This window comes from Hippocampus bargibanti, linkage group LG07 (genome assembly GCF_051943395.1).
Source record: "Hippocampus bargibanti isolate YZ-2025 linkage group LG07, ASM5194339v1, whole genome shotgun sequence".
Lineage (NCBI taxonomy): Eukaryota > Metazoa > Chordata > Actinopteri > Syngnathiformes > Syngnathidae > Hippocampus > Hippocampus bargibanti.
In genome coordinates this window covers 299787-311523 of record NC_142740.1, presented here as the reverse complement: position 1 = coordinate 311523, position 11737 = coordinate 299787, and the positions used below count along the sequence as shown (strand labels likewise).

Here is an 11737-nt window from a genome sequence, read left to right as displayed (position 1 = left end):
ACACACACACACATATAACCATACACGCATATACACACAACATACACAAGTTTTTACATCATGGTGGGGACTTGGTGTGTTTGAGGCACACACAGACTGACACACACTCACACAAACGGACTCTTTACAAGACAACACGGTGTAGTGGGACAGCAGGACAAATATAGGCGTGATCCAAGCGCTCTTCAAAGCGACGGCTTTTCAACACGTCGTTTAATTTTAGACGCCAAGCGACGCGACACCGCCCAAAAAAAAAAACATCGTCTTGGCAAACAAAGCCGCAGTCGTTCGGCACATCCGGAAATCCCACAACAAGATTTTGGGTTGACGAATAGGCTACAACAGGTGGCATTGACATTTTTTTTGAAAGGTTATATATATATATATATATATATATATATATATATATATATATATATATATATATATATATATATATATATATATATATATATAGTAAAGTCTCGTTATATCGATATCGGATATATCGATAGTCCCGGTTATATCGATACTATTTCTATGCACGCACGGAGAAAATTACATGCAAACAGGGTCGGATATATCGATAGTCCCGGTTATATCGCTATTTTTTCGGACTCCCTTGAATATCGATATAACGAGACTTTACTGTATATATATATATATATATATATATATGAAACAGTTTCGACAGTTATGCTTCATAAAATCAACAATATCCTCAATTCTATGTACTGTATAAGCTATTAAATATTTTCTTTTTAGCAAAGTCATGTTCACATAACAACGCCATCACTTCCATGAAACATATTTATTCGATAAATTATTTTATTTATTGGTCAGTGGCACTCAACATGACGAGGGGATATTTATGAGACAGTACTTAGCACACACCCCCGCCCCCAAAACACACACAGAGACATTTTTTTAATACTTTGGTCGTTCTGAAATGATTCACAAAGTTTATTTTTCTTCTTGTGCTTGTCGGAGTGCGAAGAAATCGCCTTCCCCAATCTCGATCGTGTGTCGACGTGTTGCAGTTTATGAAGACCGAATAACATATTAAGGGAGTAATAAAAGAAACCAATCAATCGACGTCCTTGTTGTTTTGCTCCATTGAACCGTACGACTAACGATTTTATTGCAAATGAAATTGTTTTTTGAGACGGGACAACGCTTTCTATTTTCAACTGTAAAGCAATGTAATCGCTATTTTTGTAATTTGTCGATACATTTTGAGAGTAAAGAAAGTTTAAACTGTTCGGGTGAGGTTGTTTTCATTTGTTGTTCGTGTCTGCTAATTCCGTTTGGTCAGACATGTTTGTTAAATGGCAAAGTGCTTATTTGAATTTGGGTGTGGTGACGTATTGCTTGAGTTGGGATAAGGGGTACAATGACATCACCACCAGAATACGTAATTCTCACCCTTGCGCTCGATTTTTCGCCGTTTAGAATTGAACGTTTCTTCAAAGATCGAAAATGACTTTGTGTAAATTTAATGGACAATCCTGACATCTAGCGGACAATGTTAAAAACGCCTGCCCAGTTGTCACAAGTATCAGTTGTGTCGAAAAATCAAGATCAAATTAAATATTATATTTGACAGTATCCACTAATTTACCACGGTGGTGAAAGAATGAAAATAAATACGCTAAATATTATATTTTTTGTTCCTATTTTTTACTTCATTGGGAATGCCAGACCTCGGGCGGATGTACCATTTTTATTTGGGGACGGGGGTTTCGGGATGAACCATTCTGCACAAAATTATTAAAAAGTGTTGCTTCTAGAACCAATTACACAAAGCCATCATTTATTTTGTCTAAATTACGTCTACAAAATGTAGAATAGGAATGCGTCACTGATAGATAATAAGCATAAAACGATAAAAGAATAGTGTTTCTGCCTCCGCGCTTGCCGTAGTTGTTTAGCGCGCGGTTTGAGAGATGGCGCTGCGTTCAGGGACTGACGTCTGTTTTGGTAATTCGGCGCTAATGTTTGCAAAGTGTGAATTATATCAAAAGTCAAGTCACGCGTCGGTTTGAGGAGACTCAAAGAGTCTCATCGGTCGGAGACCCGCGCACGCGGTGGCGAAGATGCTCGCGGACTAAAAATTTAGCGGCGACGACGACGACGACAGCAACGGAACAAGAGCGGACATGGTAAACCGCAAGGCAGTCAAACGACAACGAAAGAACGATATTACCTTTCAAGTCTCCGCTAAGTTTTGCATCTTTGTCTTTTCGCCACTCAGAGAAGAAGTTTGGCTCCCAGTCAGGTCGCGAAACGAAAGCTAGCCGACGATGAGGAGGACGAAGAGTGGACGTCTGTGTCGGTCAGTGAGCTCGTCGCCATTAACCGCAACGTTGCAAAAGTGGCACACCCGAGTTCCTTATTAACCAATTCATCAGATGAAAATGACTTTTTAAAAATGTATCCACGCATTTCAAAAACGGGACACAATTCCAAAACAATTGTCCATATTATTATGGTAACATTAGATCCTTTCAAAGCGTGGTAATTACACAGAGCTGCCACAAGATGGCGGCGAAGCACTACTTTTCCGTAAACGAAGCGCCGAAATTGACTTGCACGTGGTTCGAAGCACTCGGGCGCGTTGTCGTTCAAAGCGTATCGCGGTGCCTTGTGACTGACATGATAAATCCGTGTCGGCAGGGTAACAAAAGGAGTAAAGGGGCCCAAGCGGAGATACGAGCGAGTCCCACGGTGGCGTTCAGGAGGCCGCCGACGCAGCTCAACGCTCACGCTCACGCTCGTCCCGTCTGCCCCGACGGCAGCAAACACGTGAGCGAAGGTTTGGATTGTAACTCGTCACGTCACCTAATGGCAACCTCGTGACCCGCAGGAGGAGTTTATTCGCGGGATCCTCTCCAAACCCTTTAAAGTTCCCATCCCCAATTACACGGGTGAGCTTTTTTTTTTTGTTTGTTTGTTTGTTTGTTTTGACCACGGTGTGACTTTGCACTTGTCAATGTATGTGACGGCGGCGCCGTCCACAGGGCCGCTGGGCATCCGCACGCTGGGCCTGAAGCGATCCGGAGTGAGGCGAGCCCTTCACGACCCGTTTGCGGCCGACGCCTTGGTTCTGTTTGAGCCGGCCACGCCGAGCGCCCACGAGCGTCTCAAAAGGGACAAGTAGGAGCGCCGACTGACGTTTGGCCGGTCAACCCCCATTTTTTTGCTCCTTGTGGTTTTTGTCTTGCGCAGGGACAACATTTCCGTTCACGTGGTGGTGGATCCCGTCTTGGGGAAGGTGCTCAGACCTCACCAGAGAGAGGTAAACATCTCCACGTCACAATTATTTCATGCAATCTGCAACCTGGCTGGAAATGTACACACGTGATGCCCGTGTCAACCCCCGCCGGATCCATCAATACTGATTATTTATCTGTCTATCTATTTACTTAGTTAGTTATTTTTATATATTTATCTATTAGGATTTATTTATACATTTATACATTTATTTATTTGTTCATTTATGTATTTAGTTATATATTTTTTTATCCACTTTTCTATTTATTTCTCTATTTTATTTGCGTCTATTTAACCACTTATATATCTGTTTTATTTCTTTATCGATTTGGATTTATTTTTCTATTCTTGTTTATGTGTTTATTTAAGTATTTGTTTATTTATTTATCCACTTATCTATTGTTATTTATTTATCTATTCTTATTTATTTATGCTTTATCTGTTCATTTATTTATCCACTTATGTCAATATTTTTATGCATTAAAGTATGTATTTATTTTTCTTCATTTATTTTTTTATTTATGTATTTATTTATGTGTTCATTCATTCATTTATTTATGTACAGTAAAGTCTGGTTATATCGATATCGGTTATATCGCTAGTACTGCTTATTACGATACTATTTCTGTGAACTCAAGGAGAAAATTACATGCCAAAGGGATGGGATATATCGATAGTCCGGTTATATCCATATTTTTTCCCACTCCCGAGAATATCCATATAGCGAGACTTTACTGTATTTATTTATGTATTTATTTATCCACTTATCTATTTATTTACCTATTTTTATTTATTTATGCTTTTATTTGTTCATTTATTTATGTATTATTTATTTATCCATTTATGTATATTTATTTATCTATTTTTTTATTAATTTGTCTATTTGTTTATGTATTTATTTATTTTCTTTATATATTTATGCATGTGTTCATTTCTGTATTTATTTGTGTATTAATTTACCTTTTATTTATTTAGTATTTGTTCATTTATTCATCTATTTATTTATTTATTATGTATGTATTTATTTATTATTATAATTTTTATTTTTTTTATTATTGGATGGCTGATATTGATTTGATGGAGATGGAGTTGACGCGGGGGCGCTAAAACGGTGAGCAGGCCGGCAAGTGACATGACGTGATGACGGCGGTGGGTCGGGTCGGGTCGGGTCGTTCGTAGGGCGTCAAGTTCCTGTGGGACTGCGTGACGGGGCGCCGCATCCCGGGCTCCTTCGGTTGCATCATGGCCGACGAGATGGGCCTGGGCAAGACCCTGCAGTGCATCGCCCTGGCGTGGACGCTGCTGCGCCAGGGCGCCGACGGCAAACCCGAAATCGACAAGGCCATCGTGGTGTCGCCCTGCGGCCTGGTGCGCAACTGGTACGACGAGGTGGCCAAGTGGCTGGGAGCCCGCGTCCGCCCCCTGGCCATCGACGGAGGCTCCAAGGCGCACGTCGACCGGCAGCTCGGTAAATCCTTCCGCCAAATCCCAAATCGTGCCTGCGCGGCAGCCTCTGACGCCGCTTGCTTTTCCTCCCAGTCAACTTCATCTCCCAGCGTGGGCTTCGGGCGCCCGCGCCCATCCTCATCATCTCCTACGAGGCCTTCCGACTGCACGCCGACGTCCTGCACAAAGGCCAAGTGGGACTGATCATCTGCGACGAGGTACGCCCGGAAAAAACGCCACCTTTGCGCCCGAAACAAACGCCACCTTTGCTTCCTGTCTATTTTGCGCAGGGACATCGGCTCAAGAACTCGGACAACCAGACGTACCGGGCGCTCAACGCCGTGCGCGCCCAGAGGAGGGTGCTGATATCGGGGACGCCCATCCAGAACGACCTGCTGGAGTACTTCAGCCTGGTGCACTTTGTCAACGCCGGCATTCTGGGTAATCTCCTGGCCAAAATGAAAGGGGGCGGGGCGTCGGGGCAGATCTCCATTTCATTGGAAGCCCTTGTTGATTCAATGTTGCACCTCCGTAATGGAGCAAATCACGAGGACAGGGGGTGTCTTTGAACGCCCCACAAAATGGCCGCCGCGGCAAACTCAACAACGTCGAGACTTCTTGAGACTTTTTTTGTGGGTCCACTCACGGCAAGAAAGACGGAAGTTTTTGTCAACATTGCTTCCGTGGCGGATTTTGTCTTTAGTTTTTTATGTATTTTTACATTTTTATTTTTGTGGGTCCACTCATGACAAGAAAAATAAGCCATTTTTTGTGGCTCAATGTATATTATTTATTTATTTGATCTTTTTTTGTTTTATTTGATTTTTTTATAATAATACATGTCATTATTTAGTTTTTGGTGGGTCCGCTCATGTTAGGCACACGGCTAGCAAATTCCAAGTCGCTGATATTTGGCTTTGGAAGCAGAGGAAAAATTGAGAGCTGAGTTTTTGACCAAAAATCTCAATATTTTTTGGGGAGTCACCAAATTTTGCTACCAAAAGTAATGAGGAAATCACAATCGGGCAGAATCTCAAAAGACAATCACTTTTTCTGTGGGTCCACTAATGATAAGATTGTCCACATTTTTATCTATTAATTTTTTTTCTTAGGGCATTTAAATTTTATGGTCCACTAACCGCAATTTGGGAGACATTTTATTCCTGTAAATGCAAGTTGATTTTTTTCAACTTGGAACCACCAAACAGCTTCCGGCATGCATAGCGTCACTAGCCGCTAGTCATAAGAGCATACTGGCCAGAGCTAGCACACTGTATCTGTGAGTAAACCTAGAAAACAATTATGACAGTCGAGCTAGTTCTCAAGCTACCTACCTAGCTATTTATTTGCTATCTGTTAGTTACCTATTAGCGGTCTAGCTGGCTGGCTAGCTTATCTAGCAATTAGCTATTTATTAGCTACCTATCTAGCTTATCTATTAACTATTTATTAGCTCCCCACCTAGATTATGGATTAGCTATCTATCAGCTAGCAGGCTAGCTTCCTATCTATTGTTTATTATTGATATATTTATTTCAATTACTTCCGGGTTGAGTGACCGCTGGCGCGTGGTACTGCCGCTGCTCACCCGCAGAAAAACGTAACCCGTTTGTGTAAAGTGACACCTTGAAAGTTTTGAAAGGCGCTTGAGATTGAAATGTATTCTGATTATTATTGACCCGGGCGCCGTTTTTGCCGCAACGTCAGGGACGGCTCAGGAATTCAAGAAGCGATTCGAGTTGCCCATCCTGAAGGGTCGCGACGCCGACGCCAGCGACAAGGAACGACAAGCGGGGGAAGAAAAACTCAAGGAGCTCATCGGCATCGTCAACAGGTACTTTTATTTTGGCGGGTGGCGAAATCGGCCTTAACGTCTGCCCGTATGTCTCGCTCAGGTGTTTAATCCGCCGAACGTCCGACATCCTGTCCAAATATCTCCCCGTGAAGATCGAGCAGGTGGTCTGCTGCAAGTAGGTGCAATTCCCCGCCAGTGACGCTCATTTTGCCGCTAACTGGCTAACGCCGACTCCCCGCAGGCTAACGGCGCTCCAGACGGCGCTCTACGAGCGCTTCCTGAGCCAAGCCAAGCCGCTGGAGGCGCTGCGGGACGCCAACGTCAGCGTCTCCTCCTTGTCCTCCATCACCGTGCTCAAGAAACTGTGCAATCGTGAGATTTTGACGGACAATCGCCTCGCCGTCGTCGGGCAGATTAACGGATTTCCCGCTGTCTGAGGCGCACCTTGATTTGCGCGTTATACCGAAAATTGATTTCTACACCATTCGTTGGGGGTGCGCCTTATACACCAGAAAATACGCTATTTATATATTATATTTCAAGACAAAATGTTCATTCATTGAAGGTTATATGATATTTGGAAAAGTTATTTTATTCGTTTGAAAATAGAGTACATCGTTCATTAGGGGTGCGCCTTATACACCAGAAAATATGGTATTTGTGTAATATTTTTTGGGAGGTTTTGACTTGTCAGCCCAAAAAATTGCCGCGATGCAGTGCATTTGAATACAATTCTCCCCAATGGGAATCGATTCTTTATCCTCTGCAAAGAATGGCAGAAGGAGCAGCGCAACGGCCATTGAAATCATGCAAAAAAAAAAAAAAAAACATGAAAATTTGCAGTTATTTGTGAAGCTGTGCTAGTTTCTGGTGCGTGTTAAAAGTCTTGTTTGAAGGTCGCGCACGAGATGTTGAGCTGCAGTTTTTCTTGCGGCCCATCAGATCCAGCGCTCATCCACGAGAAATGCGTCCGAGGCGAGGAAGGTTTCCGAGGCGCTTTGGATCTTTTCCCCGACGGCTACTCGCTTCAAAAGGTGGCGCCGCAACTCTCGGGTAAGGAGACGGACGGCCAAAGTCGCAACGTCGTCACGCTCGATTCCGCTTGTTTTCCTTTGACCGCAGGCAAAATGTTGGTCCTGGATTTGATCTTGGCCTTCACCAGGTCCAGCACCGGCGACAAAGTGGTGCTGGTTTCCAACTACACGCAAACCTTGGATCTTTTCGAGAAACTTTGCCACTCTCGAAGGTATCCTTACGTGCGCTTGGACGGAAGCATGTCCATCAAGAAGAGAGCCAAGATCGTGGACACATTCAACAGTCCCGAGGTCACTCAACCAATTGCCACGCACCAATTTACAACAAAGTCAGTCACTGCCAGAGCGTGCGCAAATAAATAGGTGTCCGCTCCAGCGCCGGGGTTTCGGTCATTGTCAATTCCAGGACTCACACAATCTTGACTTTTACATCAACATTCAACGCAGCATAAAAAAAAAACCTTACACTCTATTCTTTCATCAGAAAAAAAAAAAAAAAGAGTTCATTCCTAAATTTATATGGGTCTGGAGTTATGTGAGCTTGAAAAGGGGGCAGATCTACAACATACATATTGATTTATATAGCGCTTTAACTACAGCTGAAGATTGAACACAGCGCTAACATGGAAAAAAAAAGGGCAATGCTGCCCCCTTGTGGAAGGCTGAAACAATTTTGCCTGAGATCTGACCAGCGCTTTATCGGCACCCAAGCATGAAAAACCAAAACAAATTCGGGAATGCCACTCCACGTCATACTTTTCAATACCCGAATGAATCCGGGAATGACAACGAATGACTAAAATAATAAGACATTTCATTTATAAGCGCCTTTCAAAACTCTCAAGCGTTTTCTGCGGGCGAGCAGCGGCAGCCACATAAGCCAGCGTTCGCTCAACCCGGAATAACTCAAATAGATAGAAAGCTAGCTAGCTAGGTAGCCAGCTAGATAGCGCAAGTGAGCAACATGGTGCAATTAAAAAAGGTACCTGGGCATTGCAGATTTTCAATTCAAGCATCCTTTTGTTGTTGTTGTTGTTGTTTTGTGTCCAGAACCGCGAGTTCATCTTCATGCTAAGCAGCAAAGCGGGCGGCTGCGGCCTGAACCTGATCGGCGCCAACCGCCTGGTGATGTTCGACCCCGATTGGAACCCGGCCAACGACGAGCAGGCCATGGCCAGGGTGTGGCGCGATGGCCAGAAGAAGACTTGCTACGTCTACAGGCTGCTGGCGGTCAGTTGCCGATGGCCCCGTCCGTCCGTCCGTCCGTCCGTCCGTCCGTGGCTCTTTTGCCATCTTGAGATTGACGCGATCCCGCCCGCAGACGGGCACCATCGAGGAGAAGATCTTGCAGCGCCAGGCGCATAAGAAGGCGCTGAGCAGCTGCGTGCTGGACGAGGAACAGGACGTCGAGCGACATTTCTCGCTCGGCGAGCTACGAGAGCTTTTTGCGCTCAACGCAAAGACGGCCAGCGACACGCACGACAAGTAAAAACAAACTAAATGCCTTCAAGATCTTTCGCTATCTCTCCTCATTAATACTAATAACGGCATAATAATAATAATACATGTCATTTATAAGCGCCTTTCAAAAATCTCAAGGTCACTTTACAGTCACAGGATCAGTTTATCTGTGGGTGAGCAGCGGCAGCCAAATGCGCCAGCGTTCACTCAACCCGGAAGTAACTCAAATATAGAAATCTAGCTAGCTAGAGAAGAGATAGCTAATAGATAGCCAGCTAGACAGTTAGCCAACTAGCTAGATAGCCATATAGCTAATAGATAGCCAGCTAGGTAGCAAATAGATAGCTAGCGAGTTAGCTAGATAGATAGCAAATTGATAGCAAATAAATAGCTAGCTAGCCAGACAGCTAATAGATAGCAAATAGGTAGCTAGCTAATGGATAGCAAATAGATAGCCAGCTAGACAGTTAGCCAACTGGCTAGATAGCCATATAGCTAATAGATAGCCAGCTACGTAGCAAATAGATAGCTAGCGAGTTAGCTAGATAGATAGCAAATTGATAGCAAATAAATAGCTAGCCAGACAGCTAATAGATAGCAAATAGATAGGTAGCTAGCTAATAGATAGCTAGATAGCAAATGGATAGCCATCTTTGTGATGATGTGCGAAAAAGATATTTTTGGCTATTTAGCTGCCTAGCTGTTAGCTATCTGGATATCTACTAGCTATCCATTAGCTAGCCTCCGTTGTTAAAAATATGTTCGTTTGCGGCTTGTTTTTAACGTCTTTTCGGGTTTTACTCCTGTTCTCTCCTTCCATATTGCAACCATCGATGTGGTTTCGTGTAAATCCTGCAATGCATCATGGGTAGATCCCCACCCAAGTTCATTGTTGATGATGCGGTCACGTTTCATATTCAATAATATAATCCTAATAATAATGGGCCGCAGGTTCCGCTGCCGGCGCTGCGTCAACGGCATCCAAGCGCGCCCGCCCTCGCCCGAGTCGGACTGCACCAGCGACCTGTCCCAGTGGCACCACTGCTGGGACAAAAAGGGCCTGCGGGACCCAGTGCTGAAGGCCTGCTGGGACGCCGCCGCCGTCTCCTTCGTCTTCCACCAGCGCTCCCACGAGGACCACAGGGGCATCGTTTAAGACGCATTGATTTCATTTTTTTAGATCCCAAACAATAAAGGACATTTTTGTTCGCATCTACATTTAAAAGCCAGTCATTTTATTGTACAAGATGGTCCAAATTCGATGGAAACTAAACATGCCACTACGTCATGATTCATTTTGGCTTCTTTTGGTTTATGGTTCTATTCCCTGCTTATACCCACACGTGTTCATTTGTTTGTACTTGACACAAGTGGTCCCCGAGCCACGGTACACAAGAATGAATGATTTATGAATGAATGAATGATGTATTTCTGTTTGATTTTTTTTATTAAATGAGTCGCGCGTAGTCTTTTATTTTGAAATGACCGGATTCTCCTCTCAGGTACGTCTCTTCCTTTAGTGCCAAAAATTAAACCCAGCTAGCAAAAGTTCCAGATGAAAAAAAGTTCCATGTGAGTACACAATGGATTGAAGTTTGTTATTATAAGCCCCACCCCTTCCGTGCTAAAATTGTCAAGCGTTACCCGGAAGAACAAGGTTGGATGGGGACTTACTGCTTTAAACAATAAAGGGGAAAAAATCGTCGCTTTATACCAGGGGTTGGGAACCTTTTTGACTAAGAGAGCCATAAAAGTCAAATATTTAGAAAGGCGCGCGCGCGCACGAACACACACACACATGCACGCGCGGCCACTTTTCAACAATATATCAGAATGTATTATTTAAAATAACTGTGATAGTACTCACCGTTAACATGAATGGTTTCCCGTTCCTCGCGATTGGTAAAAATCCAGGCAAACGATCGGAATGAAATTGAACTTGCCGGTCCAGAGACAAAGTTAGCTACTGCTAGCTAGCCCGCGCACAGCTCATAAGCTTCCGCACTTGCTATCTGCAATCTACTTCTCGCAGAAGTATGTTGATGCTAACGTTAACAAGGGGCTTGTTAAAATGTCACTGACATTCGACTGTTTCATCGATGCTATTGTTTCATTGCAAATTCCAATCCGAACATTTTCTCTCCTCAAAGGCGAATGAATCCTCCGGTGCATTCGAGGTGAAGTGCACCCGTTGGGCTCATTTAAAGGGGCGTTGACCTGTTTCAACATGACGGCCAGTATCATCCAATCCAAATGGCGCTTTCCGCCAACTGGAGCCCCAACAGCAAAATGAACGGCAAAAAAAAATGAATATGTATTTAGTTTTATCGGCGAGCCATATGTAATCATCAAAAAAAGCAATATATATATATACCCTGCCCACCACCTTTTCCAGCTACTCCCCTCAGGCAGGCGCTACCGATCCATGCGCACCAAATCCAGCAGACATTTAAACAGCTTCTTCCCCCAAGCCATTAACTTTTTGAACTCTTCAACAGTAGCCAAAATGAAACTGTATAGTGCCACTTAGCAGTTTGTTTTTTTTGACGACGATACTAGTGCAGCGTGTTCTACCGGAAACAAATTCCTTGTGTGTCCTACATACTTGGCAATAAAGATGATTCTGATTCTGATATATATATATGGCTCGCGAGCCATAGGTTCCCGACCGATACACGGGAAATAAAATAGAGAAAGGCCAAATTAGCAACACGCTTTGACAAAACATTCCATCTCGAGTCAAAACAGT

General features: G+C 43.7%; 1 protein-coding gene across 2 annotated transcripts; it reads left to right on the top strand.

The window, feature by feature from the left end:
- The first annotated feature begins 1869 nt into the window (after positions 1–1869).
- rad54l (RAD54 like) lies at positions 1870–10945 on the top strand. Of its 2 annotated transcripts, none has more exons than XR_016115602.1 (17): positions 1870–2141; positions 2234–2314; positions 2656–2784; positions 2846–2906; positions 3000–3135; positions 3208–3277; positions 4432–4720; positions 4792–4916; positions 4989–5139; positions 6406–6532; positions 6594–6668; positions 6735–6865; positions 7436–7546; positions 7656–7739; positions 8578–8757; positions 8849–9012; positions 9940–10080. XR_016115602.1 is itself a non-coding variant. In XM_089001318.1 (17 exons), exons 1-17 carry the CDS (start codon positions 2139–2141, stop codon positions 10142–10144), a joined length of 2241 nt encoding a protein of 746 aa, XP_088857444.1. In that variant the 5' UTR covers positions 1880–2138; the 3' UTR covers positions 10145–10945. The 2 variants fall into 2 exon arrangements, 1 of the variants encoding a protein (XP_088857444.1); XM_089001318.1 differs by having other exon boundaries at positions 1880–2141; positions 7616–7818; positions 9940–10945.
- The last annotated feature ends 792 nt before the right edge of the window (positions 10946–11737 follow it).

Bases quoted from the DNA above. Each gene is read 5' to 3' on its own strand.
- rad54l (XM_089001318.1), top strand. The intron at 3,278-4,431 runs GTAAACATCTCC...GGTCGTTCGTAG, and splicing joins TCAGACCTCACCAGAGAGAG to GGCGTCAAGTTCCTGTGGGA. The intron at 6,669-6,734 runs GTAGGTGCAATT...GACTCCCCGCAG, and splicing joins GAGCAGGTGGTCTGCTGCAA to GCTAACGGCGCTCCAGACGG.